Source organism: Sinohyriopsis cumingii, chromosome 2 (assembly GCF_028554795.1).
Source record: "Sinohyriopsis cumingii isolate HCF-2022 chromosome 2, ASM2855479v2, whole genome shotgun sequence".
Lineage (NCBI taxonomy): Eukaryota > Metazoa > Mollusca > Bivalvia > Unionida > Unionidae > Sinohyriopsis > Sinohyriopsis cumingii.
The window spans coordinates 12,116,313-12,133,538 of record NC_142962.1 but is presented as its reverse complement, the minus strand read 5'-3'; the positions used below and the strand labels follow the sequence as shown (position 1 = coordinate 12,133,538).

The following is a 17,226-nucleotide window of genomic DNA, read 5'->3' as shown; positions in this document are numbered from 1 at the left end:
TATTGAGAAAGAATCCCATGCAATATAAGCTCATCACAAATAAAGATACAGGTAAGATTCTTGGTACTACCTGCAAATTAGTAACTGTCTCTAAGCAAATATTACCAAATACAAACTTATCTAATGCATGCATTCCTACCACTGGTACACATGTCTATTTTAAATGCCTGCAGGGCCTCAGTAGGGACTGTGATGGAAATAAATAGATGATTATTCAGTTGCTTTTTGTGTCATTGTTATCATCTCTCACTGTATGAATTACTTGAAAGAAAGGAACACTATATTCATATTACAAAAACTGATGACAAGGGTTAAAAGTCAATAAAGGGAGTAAAAACCCTTTCGGATATTTTTAATTGGTGTAAATTTGTCATAGGTACCATAATTATATTTCCTTTAGTATCCCCCATAACCCTATACTGCTTTTTGGGATCCCTGTATTTGTAATTGAAGTGCAAGGGAGTGGCTTGTCCCATGAAAATATTGAACTCACAAAAGTAATTTCTCCATGATCAGGTCATTAAGTTACCAGCAGGTGAAATGCTTCATTTGTCATTTGTTATTTTACTTTGAATTGTTTTACCCCGAATACATTCTCACTTCATTATCAATGGAACTAGGTATTCTATTTTTGGTACAGCTACATGTACCAGTAAATACATTACAGGTTGAAACAAGTATATCGGTTGTCATATTAGGATTGTGTGGATTGATTTGAAGGTAAGTAACAATTATTCCTTTAACGCTTTTATTATACTATGATTTTTTCAAACGAAGCAAATACAACTTAGTTAAGTGAGGTATGAAATGCATGTCATAATAATAGCATTTTCAGTTGAGATCAATATCACAGGAAACCTTCATCTGCCAAAAACAAAAACAGCAATTTAAGGAAAGCTTCCAGTACTCTGGTATAGCTCTATGGAAGAAGTTTCCATTGCACATAAATTCTGCAGAAAATATTACAGTATTTAAGAAGAAATATAATGAATATGTATGTGCTACTAATAGATGATAATGGAATTCAGTATTTATAATGCCAAAGACATGTTCAAATAAATACTAATTATTAGAATTGAGTATTTATAACACTTAAGACATGTTCAGATAAATAGTAAATACAAAGAAAATTTTTTATATAAATTGTTATACTTCTTAAGAAGGCCTCTACAAAGAGCAGTTCTTATTGACTAAATGAGTCACCCTTTATAAATAATACTAATTATTATTATTATTATTATTATTGAGGCAGCGTAAAATCATTCCATGTGCAAAAGCAAATTGCTTTGAAGGTAAAGAGAAGTAGAGGTCAGATTTTGATCAGTGAGTCCACATATTAAGATAAAAATAGCATTTCTAAATTAAGCACAAATGGAAATTCCAATGCTATACTCATGTTATACCTGACAGGTATGACATCACACTTTTTCTTTCATTTTGTTTTGCTGATCAAGAACAGCATGGCTATCAAAAATGTAAAAATGTGGCTGGGTATGTATACATGTTGACTTCACAGAGAACATAGGTTAAACATGTAAAACCACTGCCTTGTAGTCATTTATTTATAAAATCAACAAAAAATGTATATTATTGGTGTCTTTTTAAACATAAAGATACGTAGCTACATGTTGTATAATGATACTTATTAATTAGACCAACAAGTTGTTCTTTGCCACTTTTGCATCAAAGACCTATACCATTAGAAAAACGCAAACAAGTGACAGAGAACAACTTGTTCTAATTGTATGAATAGGACAAAAATACTCCTATTCTAAATATTAAATTCTTGTACTTAAGCTGTGAAATAATAGTGTACCAGTAGTTCTCTCATTCTGTCCTGTCAAGTACATATTTACATGTACCAGCAGTATAGCCATTCTAAGCATAAAGGGCGTGCAACTCAGTCATATGATGTATTATTATGAACTGTTGTAAATTCCGCTCAGCATTTGAGGCTCATTAAACTTTTGAGGGTAGTCTCAAAATGTAGTTAAAATTGCCTCATTTCATGTGGTGTGTGTATGATTTTATTTGTATCAAATAAACTGTTATTATTATTGAAAAAAATTAAATAAACCCAGATTTGGGTTAAATGGGTTTAATGTGATATTTTATATTTCATTTTAATATTTTTTTTCTTTTTTAGTAAGCATTCCTCAGAGAAGATTGTACAATGAATGAGCCTGATAACCTGACAACATTTAGATGTCTATCCAGACTTGATGTATATATTTTTTTCCATATCAACCTCATAAGATAACAGGTAAATGTAAGAGCAATGATGATGATGGTGATTAAAATCATGCATAGGATAACAAAGTCGATGATTATTATGATGGAGACGTTTGACCAAAGCTATTAATTGTTAATTATGAATAAGCAGCTTTCATCATCCGCAAGCATCAAAATAGTGGGTGAAGTGGATTACACATTTGTGAAAATTTTAGTACGTCTTAAGAGAAATGTTTAGGAAAATGCGTTTCAAATCTTTTGTAATATTGTCATGACAAACGCGATCCAAGTTTCTGTCAGAATTTAGATAATTCTTGAAAAATGGCTATGGAAGTTATTTTCATATTTTATAATTTGTAATTTTTATTTCAAAAGATTAAAAGTTTGAAACAAAATGGAAATAGTATGTGGCACTATCAATAAAAGAAAGATTTCTGTAGTACACAGAGACACATTTTAAAGAAGTGATGATCGATAGTGCTCTTCCCATCTGACATCCTTTGTTAAAAATTTCTTAAAATTTATTGATTTGTAGCTCTTAACTGGTTTAAAACAAGAAGAGATATTGTGTTTCACTTCCCCCCATAAGTGCCTTGTGATCCAATGAGATATCACATGGCTGATCAGAACAATGGTTGCATGGTACTGTCAGTTTGGGAGCAAGTCTTAAAGAAGAAAATGACAAAAATAACAGCGTAATTTACGATTTTGGAGGAAAGTGTTGCAGTCATCAAAAATCAAGCATTATCAGACACTGGGCTGCCTTCCTCATCATCAGTTCAAAGAGAACATCAGTTAAAAAACAGTATTGGGGTCATCTCCAAAAAGTGGATGTTATTTTCAAATCAAAGACAGATTAATCAACTTGATTCTATTGTCATAGAGTTTTTAACAGAATTAGTAGATAGAGGTTTTGGTTATAGTTCTGTAAATACAGCTAGATCTGCAATTTCATCATTAGTTATTCTTACTTCTAAATCCAACCTAAGCAAGAATATTTTACTTAAGAGATTTATGAGAGGGGTGTTCATTGCAAAGCCTTCATTTCCAAAGTACTCATTTATGTGGGATGTGTGGCTTGTGTTTAACTATTTTCTCTCTTTACAAGGCAATGACCAATTGTCATTGCAGGAACTTACTAAGAAGTTAGCTATGCTGCTTGCATTGTTAACAGGACAGAGGTGTCAGACATTTCACCTTATGCAGACAAATAGTATTAAATTTGGTGTTAACAGTGTACAAATACACATTCCTTCAGTGCTGAAACAATCTAAACCAGGTAAACATGTGGAGCCCTTTGTTTTTCAATCTTATCTCTATGACAAAATATTGTGTTGTGTCTTGTTTACAGTGTTATTTGCAATGGACCAAACGTTTGAGAAATTCTGAAACACATTTATTCATCAGCACAGTCGGTCTCCAGATCAAAAAGTTGCTAAAGGCACAGTATCAAGATTGTTATGAGAATGTCTGGTATTGATACCGCAGTCTTCCAGGCTTAAAGCACATTAAGGGCTACATCTGTTTCTGCGGTCTTTGCTAAAGGGGAACATTTGGGTACAATCTTGAAGGCATCTGGTTGGGCTAGTCTGTACTTTCAGGAAATTGTATAACAAGCCCGTTAATGACAAGACTGAATTCAGTACAAAGGCCTTGTCAGCATCCAGAATTTTATAATGGTCATGTAATGTACAATGTAACTTTGGGTTATCTGGTTTAATATCAACATATACAAGTTTTCTTCTTTTTCTTCTAGTTGTTGTTAATCTATTCTATAAATGTAAGACTCTCTGACATCTCACGGGATCACAAGGCACTTATGGGGCAAGTGAATGAGATCAATTAAACTAGACTTACCAAGTTGAAGTTTGATTGTAATTTCATGAACCCCATAAGTGTCTTAGTGATCACATGGTCACCCTTAACACTTCCCACCCAAGAAGACATTGAGGCTTCCATTTCCTTTGCTCTCAAGGCTGATCAGTCACATGACTAGCGTCATCTCATGTGATCACTTAGGCACTTATGGGGTTCATGTAATTACAATCAAACTTCAACTTGGTAAGTCTAGTTTGAATTTATCAAATGTTCCTATGTCCATGTGAATTGTGTCTTGTGTCAGTCATTCATGAGCAGTTGTTATTCCTAAGCTATATATTGTCCTAGGAGAAAAGTCATGAAACTTGGTGCATGGTTTCATCTTGCTAGGGATCTAGTTGGTCCTAAATGAATAGGGTACTACTTGGACATCCAATATGGCTGCTGTGATGGCCATCTTAAGCAGATGGTCTTTCACACTGACATGTGGTTTCCAGTAAAAGACTTGTACAGTGTTGATATAGTTAACTAAAATGGTGTTGACCTGACCAATTGGTGGCTGTATTGAAAATCTTGTTATGACAACTCATTTTTAATGGATCCGCGTGGTCATTGACATAGTATTTTCACTACAAGATTTCTTATGACTGTCAGGCTGTATTGTGTACAGAAAATAAGTTTAGTTTTGCTTGGTTTTGCTTGCTTTGCAGTTGGCTCATCCTACATTGAATCATGGCTGCATTTCAACATTTTACCTTAAAAAATGAATCCCACTTGTTCATTTCCGACTACCAAATTAAAATCTTTTGCATTTTAGGTACAGAGTAAAATTCAAGTTCAAAGAAATGTTGTTACTGATCACAAACTTGGCAATAACTATAAATAAAGTTGGCTTCAGCATTCTCATCCAACCTGGCAATGAATTTAATATCTTTCAGTTCTTCAGCACACATTTCTTTGATTTACCTATAACTACAAATGAATTGGGTTGTTCCATTTTACCTATGCATATTAGCTGAATGGACTCTCCTATGTCAGTCTTCAAAGAATCTTGAAAATTTTGTTATTGCTGCTTCTCCAGCATGGTTGTTAAGATTGACATTATGTTTTCTATACAAGATAGTTGATGGTGTGTCCAGATTGGAGACAGATCTGAATTGACATCCAACATGTCCACCATGGTGGCCATCTTGAAAATCTTTTTATCACTCCTTCTCTGGAATAGATGGTCATATTAACATTCATTTTCACTGAAACACTTTGTTATGTTGTGTAGTTGGTTCTGCATGAGTGTGGTGCAGATATGACTTCCTAATTTATAACGTCCACAGTAGTGGTACTTGTCACGAATTTTTTTATGTCTATTACTCCCGAGCAGATGTTTTCAGTGAAATATTTAATGCAAGGTATAGTTGGTTGTATATTTAAATGTTACTCAGCTATTCTTCAGAATGGATCTCTTGGTGGCCATCTTGAAAATAATTCTATGGTTTCTCCGGAATGGTTGGTTGTATCAACATAAACATTTTACTAAAACTATAACTGTGTAGCAGGTCTGACATCCAACAAAGCATTAACAGTGGCCATCAAACAAGTATTGTTATCACCACTACTTTTGAAAGAATGGTGGCATTGACATAGGGTAATCAGTGATTTGACATCAATGAAAAAGGTACAGATTTTACCATTACCGTGTCAACCCTGTCATGGACAAGTTTGAAAACCAGACTTACTTGACCTTATGGTTGATGTCAAAAGTTCCATCTTGCCTTTTCTGTACTTCATTTTGATACCTTTAAATAGTTTTCAGCTGTGGTCAGGGTTGAGGATGGACCCTCATAGTTTTGAATGAACCCATCTGCTATCAAAATAGAACTCCTTATCTATCAAGATATATGCATTTTTCAACTTGTTAAATCAATGGAGAAACCAAATCTATGATAGCTAGTAACATACCTTGACACATTATTCAGGGTATTTTGAAAACAAAAATGAATGCAAGACCTTGAATGGGTGTCATACTATCAGTATCACCTGTGGATAAATATTAACCATAAATCATGGTGGATACCCCAGTAGCTCAAAATGTGTCATAAAACATTCCAGCTTACCACCCGTGCCCCACATGTTTCAGATTTTCTAAACAAGAATCCAGAATCTGAATTAAAACCTTTTTGTAATTTTTGAGGCTTCTTAAGAGACTGAAATCTTGAAAGCTGCCAGTTAATAGATTTTTAAAGGTTGCCATAAATTTGGAATTGTTTTGTCTAAGTTTATGTCTTCTGAACACAAAAATTACAGAGATATGCATAATGCCAAAAACATATTCAGTTCAGCCCAAATATGTCTTACAAAAAGAATACTAAAACATTTAATGTGCTTTTAACCTTTCTGTTTGATTTGTATGTAATCACTGTATTGGCAATTGCAACATCATTAAAATACAGTCTGTCACATAAATTTGAAAAGCAGCATTTTAAAAATGGGATATAAAAAATAGGGCATGTACATCAAACTTAATACTTGGAGATTTTCCTTAAATTTAAATGTATATAGGAACTAATGCAAGGATGTGTCACTTTCATTTTTATCTTTTAAGGAAAAATGGGTACTACATAGTGCATGTAATGTATTATTATTATGTAGGAATGCAAGTGTCATGTAGGGGGTGGTAGATGGACAAGTTTAGCTTAGTATTAACATTTTACCCAACATGCTGGAGTCACTGCAGCAGAGAATTGGAGTATGAAAGATGGGAGAGTTATATTTAGACTTACAGATGTACTAATGTTTTGTGTTGATTGAGACTAATTTTCTGATTTTTGTAGGAGCAGAATATTAGGATGCATATAATGCGAGCTACAATTATACAAGTGGTGGTCATGGTAAGCTAACTTTTGTATTTTATATCTCCTTTCTGGGTGAGGAAATAGATGTTAAAAGAACACCAGTAGGTATTATGAGTAGACAAGTCAAAATGAGTAATTTATAGCAAGTCAATGACAAGTCCAAATGAGTAATTTATAGTAAGTCAATGACAAGTCAAAATGAGTAATTTATAGTAAGTCAATGACAAGTCAAACTGAGTAATTTATAGTAAGTCAATGACAAGTCAAAATCAGTAATTTATAGTAAGTCAATGACATGTCAAAATCAGTAATTTATAGCAAGTCAATGACAAGTCAAAATCAGTAATTTATAGCAAATCAATGACAAGTCAAAATAAGTAATTTATAGTAAGTCAATGACAAGTCAAAATCATTAATTTTTAGCAAGTCAATGACAAGTCAAAATCAGTAATTTATAGCAAATCAATGACAAGTCAAAATCAGTAATTTATAGTAAGTCAATGACAAGTCAAAATCATTAATTTTTAGCAAGTCAATGACAAGTCAAAATCAGTCATTTATAGTAAGTCGATGACAAGTCAAAATCAGTCATTTATAGTAAGTGACAAGTCAAAATTAGCACTTTATAGTAAGTCAATGGCAAGTCAAAAATAGCATTTACTTTTACTGTTTTATTTAAAAATAGTTTGAATAAATTATAAAGTGAAACTATTACACAAGTCAAAATCAGAAATCTTTTCATATTCAATAATACCATTTACCTATTAGCAAACATTCCAGTGAGCCACTGATCAATCTGATCAGCTAGAATTTGGCAGGTTAAATTTTTACATGACACATATAATTTGGTGGTTAACAATAGTTTATCTAGTCAGGTGGGTCACCTCGACAATTTTGTTATGTACAATTTGAAATAAGATAAGATGAGAATTGCTTATTTCAGACTACATAGTCTGTACATCTAAGGCTTAGTAGAAAATGAAGACTATAATTATAACGAATAACTAATTTTCTTTTCATACATTCACTAAAGTTTGTCCACAGAGGAACACAATACATTTTGCAGCAATAAGATTGGAATAATCTAATTTGGTATTCATTGAACAGATTTGATTTAACTTATCTATATATATATTAAATAACAAAGGGGAAAGAACACCTCCCTGCCTCACCCCATTGGTTACATGGAAAGAGCTGGATATTACACTTCCCCAGGTCACATAGTACAACTATTTGACATACCATTTAACTAAAGTATGAACTATGTAGATGGGTATTCAAATATCAAGCAACTTTTTTAGAGCTTGTTCAATGAGTGGCCTATTCAAATGCCTTACTAGTGTCTAAAAGCTTGCAAACACTGGACTTCCAGGTTCTACATAACAGTAGACATTTTTCTCAAAGGCATAGAGGCACAGATTTGTTGAATCTTGCTTTTTGAAACCAAACTGATTATTGGAAATTGTGACTTCACATCATTGTAGTATAACGCATTAAATATGTTTTGAAATAATTGTCGGAAGAGCTCTAGGTCTATAATTATTTTGTCCATCAGGTTTTTGCTTTTCAGTACCAGATAATTTTAAACTTTGTGAAATCATTTGGAACAAAGTTAAGTACAAACATACAATTAAATAAAATCATCAATAGCACATGATATAATATGTTCCACATATGGAAAAAATGCAACCTTGTCATTTACCATCATTTTATCTTCCTATTGCACTTTGCATCTCAGATAATGTGATAACTTCAATAGGAGTATTGCTATTCACTTTGTATCTCAGATAATGTGATTACTTCAATAGGAGTATTGCTATTGCACTTTGGATCTCAGATAATGTGATTACTTCAATAGGAGTATAACTATTGCACTTTGGATCTCAGATAATGTGATTACTTCAATAGAAGTATAGCTATTGCACTTTGGATCTCTGATAATGTGATTACTTCAATAGGAGTATAGCTATTGCACTTTGGATCTCAGATAATATGATTACTTCAATAGGAGTATAGCTATTGCACTTTGGATCTCAGATAATATGATTACTTCAATAGGAGTATTGCTATTGCACTTTGCATCTCAGATAATGTGATTACTTCAACAGGAGTATAGCTATTGCACTTTGGATCTCAGATAATGTGATTACTTCAATAGGAGTATTGCTATTGCACTTTGGATCTCAGATAACATGATTACTTCAATAGAAGTATTGCTATTGCACTTTGGATCTCAGATAATGTGATTACTTCAATAGGAGTATTGCTATTGCACTTTGGATCTCAGATAATGTGATTACTTCAACAGGAGTATAGCTATTGCACTTTGGATCTCAGATAATATGATTACTTCAATAGGAGTACTGCTATTGCACTTTGGATCTCAGATAATATGATTACTTCAATAGGAGTACTGCTATTGCACTTTAAATCTCAGATAATGTGATTACTTCAATAGGAGTAGAATGGGTATTTAATGCTGAAAGAATACACTTCTTATTCAAATAATTTTTAATACAATTGAGTAAGTCTTCTAAATGATTTTTTCACATGTTGCTTATGTTATTTTGATCATAGTTCCCATCCATGCAGATTGGTGAACTATTGGAAGTTCTCTTAGTATTTTGTTTTACTTGTTTCCAGAGTTCATTTTGGTTGAAATTTTCAAAATTTTGGGCTCGCAAGTCTTCTCTCTTTTTTACTTTATCCTTTTTATGTAATCTAAGAGCATACTTAAATTTTGCTCTTGTTTTGTGCATTTTGATTACTGAGATGGCCATGATGCTGTTGACTGTTATTATGCCAACTGATGTAAGCATTTCATGCAAGTCGTGTAGTTTTTTGACAGAGTCATTCCAACCTGGCATTAACCCAGTGACCAAGTTTGGATTTACTGGTCAAGTCTTCACTAGAGTAGGACAAAGTTTTTACTATATCTGTGTGTAATCCATATAATCCATCAGTCTGTTTCATATACACCTGATTAGTACAGCCATGATCATGAGACCACAACACAATCTGGGAGCTCTATAAGGATGTAGATGTCTGAGTATAATTCAGTTTTTGGTTAACAGTAAGGTCTGAACAATTGATGTTGTATTTTAAATTTAAGAGTTCACTGGGGTAAGAATCTTGGTTTGCCTATCGTAAGATCCATGTTATTGCATGTGAAAATATGCACGTGGTAATCGAATTTATGATTGTGCATGGGGCTTTTAATAGAATTAATCCCCAGTGTAAACAGAGAAATCTCATGAATTGGTGACTGATACTTTTCTTTAATGACATCACAATTATATACATAATGAGAGTTTGCAAACAAAGAAAGTTAGTGATGTGATAAAAAAAAATTCAATTATTGTTAACGTACTTTCTTGAAAAAACAAAATGCATGAGAAAATAATCAGTGTTGTGGTTGAGACTTGGAAATCCCATTCTCAGAGTTAGATTTATTTTATCTTTTGCTCTGCAGAGCTTTTCTAAAGCTAAATAATATAATCTCTTGAATGGAGTTACCTTGTCTCAGTGCCATCGCCATCACCATGATAGGTTCTATTAATCTTTTGCAAAATCTGCTGAGCATACAACAAATAATAAGATTCCCAGACTGGGATTTCAATGTCTCACCCTTTCATTGATTATTTTTTCTCACCTATTTGGTTATTATTGTATTGTATGAATTACTAAAGTAAATTTATCGTAATTTTATTATTGGTGCCTTAAATTGCTGACATGCAATAAACATCAGTGTTCATGAAATTTTTTGGAAAACTGCACATTAATGCACATCTACACCATAGTAACAGCATTATTTCCACATTTACACCATAGTAACAACATTAATGCACATCTACACCATAGTAACATCATTAATGCACATCTACCCCATAGTAACAATTAATGTACAAGAAAGAGTGAAGCCTTTCTATGTGAATTTTATAATTTGTGAAATTTTATAGCTTTAATGAAATTTATCAGAGTTTGTGCAGATTTGTATATTTCTAACCAATAAACACATCCCTGGCATACCAAAAATTCAATGGCACCATGAAAGATGAAGTTTAGAGAATATTAGAATTGTCTTTCCTTTCTTTACATTATACAGGGTCTGATTTAGAGAGGGATGGTTAAGTTGTACCAGTGTGAATTTTGCAGGTGTCATTGTGGCACGTAGCAACATTAAATTAATGTATGTGATTTGGAATTGAATTAAATCAATGACAATTTAGAGGATGCATATACTTTAATACACCTTGTTATAATACTTGACTGGTTCTTATTGAGGTTCCATTTGATAACTGTGTCGGGTCATACTGGTCAATGAATAAAGCTCTGGTTTTGCTCATTTAAATGCGAAGGGCTGAAATGATGCAGAAACAGCATTGTACTTGCTGAAATATTTGTCATAAGTTGAAACTTTGCAGAGATCAGTTAATTAAGGGATGTACGAATATGAAAAATCTTCCAGCTCTTGAGGGGCATGTGTTAATAACAGTGGTTAGATAAACTTAAATTCTGATTGGACAAGTTAACTGTCTAGGGTGGGTTTCCCAGGCAAAGTTTGGTGTTTTATGAATGTTTTATAATGCAAAACTAGTCAGTCTAAGTTTCTGTGTTAAGCAGAAAGGGTCTTGACTCCAGGGCTAATAAGAAGTACATGTACTCCCAAGTGACAATTGTCACATGTAGTTGGAAGTCTTTGAGAGACAGATAACTAAGGGTATAAAGAGATGATACTGATAAAGGGAATAAAGAGCAAATCTCAGAGCAAGGAAATAGCTTCTATGGTTGAATGTAAGAGAGATGACTGGAGTAACAGTGGATGACAAGTAAGAGGCTGGATGTGAGAGAGAGAGACCATTATAAGCAGCAACACATAAGGAAGCCAGGGAATAAGTTAACCCCAACCTAATTAACAGTGTTGAATCTGGAGAGTAAATCACAAACAGATCATGTTATACAGACATGCTGGACAATTAGTTCAAAATGCTCACTTGATTCTTTATGAAATTTACAATATCTAAGTAAATGGAACTGCTAGTTGTATTTTTAGAACTTTGTGTTCATTTATTTTTGTGGTACAAGTGTATCTAACAGTTGGTCTTGTATTTTATTTTTTTCATCTAATTGGTTAAATTGTTGTATTCTGTTACAGGAACTCATGTTGTTCTATTCTGTATCTCTGCTCAGATCTTCAGTTATTCCATCCATTAATTTCATATTTTAATATTTGAACAATCTGGGCTATAACACTGTGGTCAGTCATTCTCATGTCATTGATAACCACCGTTTAATGGTAATTAAATCATCATGGTAGTTAAAACCCCACACCCACTTAGCCAGTCAAAAAGTTCTCTTTGAAGTGAAGATAAACAAAGATGGCAGTTTAAAGCAAAATTACCCTCCCCATCCTAAAATGGAATCACTTAAAAATATGTCTCGAATCTCTCATTGTAATACATGATGAAATATTGTTTGATATGCAACACAAATATATGTTAGCATAAAAGTTATTTATGTTGCATTCAGTCAAGTCAGGTAAACTAAAAGCAACATAAGTTAGTACTTTTTGGTAAAAGTTGACTGTTTTATTATGTAGATGACATCACTGGATGCCTGGACATGAGAGATCTATTGATCATGACAAACAATTCATTTTTGTGATGAAAAGAAAATATATGATCATTATTTAAATCTTTCAGATCAGTGCCGCCATGAGTGTAGTCAGTACAAATGAGTGTTCCAAACTTGATTTACAAATATGGAATTACAAGTCGTGTCCACATCCCCAATCTAATGAATGGAATAGTTTGAAAGTAAAGATGAATTGTGATAATTCCAAAGACCTCTACTACCACTGTGCTTCCGACATTCATGGCTGTGATATGCAGCTATGCCTCAAAAGAGCTTATTGTCAAGCTGGTAATTTTCATTACAGTACAAAGTAAAGCTTGACTAGAGTCTGCAACTTTTGTCTGATTTCACATTGATTTACATTTGTATATATGAATTCTATGGCAAGTCAAAATTATTTATCTTTCCAAAACAATAATCCCTCCATCATAACCTAAACAATTTTAAGGTATACACAAAGTTAGTTTGGATGTTTTAACTTATATTGGTTAGTTATGAGAAATATATTATATGCTACAAGTCAGAAAATTTGTGCTTGCACAAATTTGTAGCAGATTTAGAGACAGATTACATTATGACAATCACTATTTTTTCATATCAGAAAGTAACTTATACAGTGTGCATACATTAAAAATAAATAAAATTCACATTTATTTATGTCCCAGATATGCCAAATTTTCATTGCTGCTATTTTGTAACCAAGATGTTAACCACTTTGAAATATTTTGATTACAATATTTTAAATAAGAATGTTTGTCAGTAATCCTTTACTATTTTTACTACTCATGATAGGTTATGTCCCCTTACTGGACCCTTCCAAGGACACGGCTATTTGTGCACCATGCCCACCCGACAGATATCAAACCTTAGGTTTTTGGTCAAATGAGCGGAGTTACTGTGAACATGAAAAAACACAATGTGATGGTGAAGGCCAAATAGAATGTCAGCCAGGATCTACAACGACAGACAGGTCATGCTGATGCAATGTTCATGATAACTATGTAATGGAGAATTATGCATTGCACAATGCAATATGCTGTACACAAAATGACCAATTGTGCTACTGTGTAAAGGGTACATTTCCATGTTCAAATGGGACTGTGAGGCATGACAGTAAGTTTTCATAACATTTTTTACTTCCATAATGCTACATATATGGTTAAATTGTGTTCACTTTTTGAAAATAATTTTTGTTACATTCTGATGTCATAAACTACAAAACAAATGTTTTTGTTTTAATTGCCATATAATGAGTTTCAGGAATTTGCAGTCAAGACATGATGCTATGACCTTCCTATCAAGTCCTCCCTCCATACACAATGTGCAGTCAAGACATGATGCTAGGACCTTCATATCAAGTCCTCCCTCCATACACAATGTGCAGTCAGGACATGATGCTATGACCTTCCTATCAGGTCCTCCCTCCATACACAATGTGCAGTCAAGACATGATGCTATAACCTTCCTATCAAGTCCTCCCTCCGTACACAATGTGCAGTCAAGACATGATGCTAGGACCTTCCTATCAAGTCCTCCCTCCATACACAATGTGCAGTCAAGACATGATGCTAGGACCTTCCTATCAAGTCCTCCCTCCATACACAATGTGCAGTCAAGACATGATGCTAGGACCTTCCTATCAGGTCCTCCCTCCATACACAATGTGCAGTCAAGACATGATGCTATAACCTTCCTATCAAGTCCTCCCTCCATACACAATGTGCAGTCAAGACATGATGCTAAGACCTTCATATCAAGTCCTCCCTCCATACACAATGTGCAGTCAAGACATGATGCTAGGACCTTCCTATCAAGTCCTCCCTCCATACACAATGTGCAGTCAAGACATGATGCTAGGACCTTCCTATCAGGTCCTCCCTCCATACACAATGTGCAGTCAAGACATGATGCTAGGACCTTCCTATCAGGTCCTCCCTCCATACACAATGTGCAGTCAAGACATGATGCTATGACCTTCCTATCAAGTCCTCCCTCCATACACAATGTGCAGTCAAGACATGATGCTAAGACCTTCATATCAAGTCCTCCCTCCATACACAATGTGCAGTCAAGACATGATGCTATGACCTTCCTATCAGGTCCTCCCTCCATACACAATGTGCAGTCAAGACATGATGCTATAACCTTCCTATCAAGTCCTCCCTCCATACACAATGTGCAGTCAAGACATGATGCTATGACTTTCCTATCAAGTCCTCCCTCCATACACAATGTGCAGTCAAGACATGATGCTATAACCTTCCTATCAAGTCCTCCCTCCATACACAATGTGCAGTCAAGACATGATGCTAGGACCTTCCTATCAAGTCCTCCCTCCATGCACAATGTGCAGTCAAGACATGATGCTAGGAGTCCCTTCCTATCAGGACCTCCCTCCATACACAATGTGCAGTCAAGACATGATGCTAGGACCTTCCTATCAAGTCCTCCCTCCATACACAATGTGCAGTCAAGACATGATGCTAGGACCTTCATATCAAGTCCTACCTCCATACACAATGTGCAGTCAAGACATGATGCTATAACCTTCCTATCAGGTCCTCCCTCCATACACAATGTGCATTCAAGACATGATGCTATGACCTTCCTATCAAGTCCTCCCTCCATACACAATGTGCAGTCAAGACATGATGCTAGGACCTTCCTATCAAGTCCTCCCTCCATACACAATGTGCAGTCAAGACATGATGCTAGGACCTTCCTATCAGGTCCTCCCTCCATACACAATGTGCAGTCAAGACATGATGCTATGACCTTCCTATCAAGTCCTCCCTCCATACACAATGTGCAGTCAAGACATGATGCTAGGACCTTCATATCAAGTCCTACCTCCATACACAATATGCATTCAAGACATGATGCTATAATCTTCCTATCAGGTCCTCCCTCCATACACAATGTGCAGTCAAGACATGATGCTATAACCTTCCTATCAAGTCCTTCCTCCATACACAATGTGCAGTCAAGACATGATGCTATGACCTTCCTATCAAGTCCCTACCATACACACCAGTCAGTCATTTTAATTGTCAATACATTTCCCAGCATTCTGTATGTCACTTGCCAGTGAGAAGTTTCTGTCATTTGATTATTGCATAATTTTTCCCAAATGATCAGATTTTTATTTTTCAACATAGCGTGCAAGTCCAATTTGAATTTTAGCGTTTCTTTTATAAATTTTAAATTCTTATTCAGATTTAACTTAATGACAATTTTTTAATGCCTTTAATAACTTGTAATGTAAAATTTTTAAAAGCATATTTTGCAAAGAGGTTTCTGGTACATATATGAACTGACATGCATGTTTTGTTCTACATTAGTGGATAGAATGAATTTGATATGGATTATACATAGAGATCATCAAACTGATTTATATCCAGTGAAAACAAATAAAAAGGATGCTTTGTATTTATTGCATACTTTCTCTTTTACAACTTCCATGTATTTCAATTCACATGTGGCGTATGAAACTCTAAACAGTTTGATATTTAGAAAGTATTATTTTGGTACATCTATAAATATTGCAGAGTTTGAAAATGTTTAAATAGTTCTAGTCTGGACATTATGTGTTGAAATTTGGAATGAACATAGAAATAGAATTTTTGATTAGTTATGTTAAATTTAAATTAATATAGATGTATTTAGCAAATTACATGTAGAAAAAGACACACCTAGGATTAATCTATGTACAGAAGAACATCATACATTCTATAAGTAGTAAAGTCAGGAAATAGTCAAGTCCATTACATATATACTTTTATTTCAGATTACAGGTGCATGGAGCAATGTCCACCAAACTCTTTCAGACGTTGGGACTCAGAGAGATGTTATCCAAACAGGTAGAATGTTTTACTTACTGCTACTTTTGTAATGAAATACCATTTTATAATTGTAATTGAATGACAATCAGTTGTTGATCCCAATCTTTTTTGATGCCCAGCTTGGCTGAAGCTCAAAAGAGCAGTCACTTTGGAGTCAGTGTGTGTATTCATCCATCTGTCGATACTGTAGATGAACCTGTGTTCAAGTTTACTACTTTCCTTTTTTCAGTGCCATTTTATTCCACTCTCTTCAGATTTTGAATATGATCTGGAGGCAGCTTTTTATAATAAGAAAATGTGAGACTATGTGGTACGTACCAACCTTGAAGCATGTGCATATTGTTTTGCAGGTTTGTGTATAAGTATGTATGCAATGTGACATGATGTATGCAATGTGACATGACATATGCAATGTGACATGACATATGCAATGTGACATGATGTATGCAATGTGACATGATGTATCCAATGTGACATGATGTATGCAATGTGACATGATGTATGCAGTGTGACATGACATATGCAATGTGACATGATGTATGCAATGTGAGGCAACTTGTCCTGTGCCATGTATGATAGAGACCTCAGATTTTGTGGACATAAGTTTCTTTGTATGTGCACATTTTCTATATTGTCTTGGAATCTTGATTCATCCCCTGAGGGTGATCAGTTGGGAGTGGAGCAGAATCAACTAATGAAACATTGCTTTATGGATTTATTAGATTTATTTTAATGCTAAATCAATTGGCTTTTGTACACCAGTTTTGCATTATATTGGTTTCATATTGTAGCTCTGCTGATGATAGACCCAAAAAGTGTATGTGATGGCATGTTGTCCATTCATTATCTGT

The 17,226-nt window shown here is 34.1% G+C and overlaps 1 protein-coding gene across 5 annotated transcripts in view; it reads left to right on the top strand.

Moving 5' to 3' along the window:
• The first annotated feature begins 430 nt into the window (after nt 1-430).
• The window catches only part of LOC149804340 (uncharacterized), a 74,721-nt gene continuing 57,925 nt past the window's right edge, over nt 431-17,226 (top strand). The window contains exons 1-6 of one of the 5 annotated variants that reach the window (XM_089939070.1): nt 516-720; nt 2,147-2,263; nt 6,879-6,935; nt 12,602-12,821; nt 13,326-13,646; nt 16,321-16,393. In XM_089939070.1, the coding sequence (XP_089795196.1) occupies nt 13,538-13,646; nt 16,321-16,393 (182 nt within the window). In that variant the 5' untranslated portion in view covers nt 516-720; nt 2,147-2,263; nt 6,879-6,935; nt 12,602-12,821; nt 13,326-13,537. Of the gene's footprint in view, nt 721-2,146; nt 2,264-6,878; nt 6,936-12,601; nt 12,822-13,325; nt 13,647-16,320; nt 16,394-17,226 lie in introns of all 5 variants that reach the window. The other 4 variants (XM_089939052.1, XM_089939060.1, XM_089939046.1 and 1 more) reach the window with 4 other exon arrangements.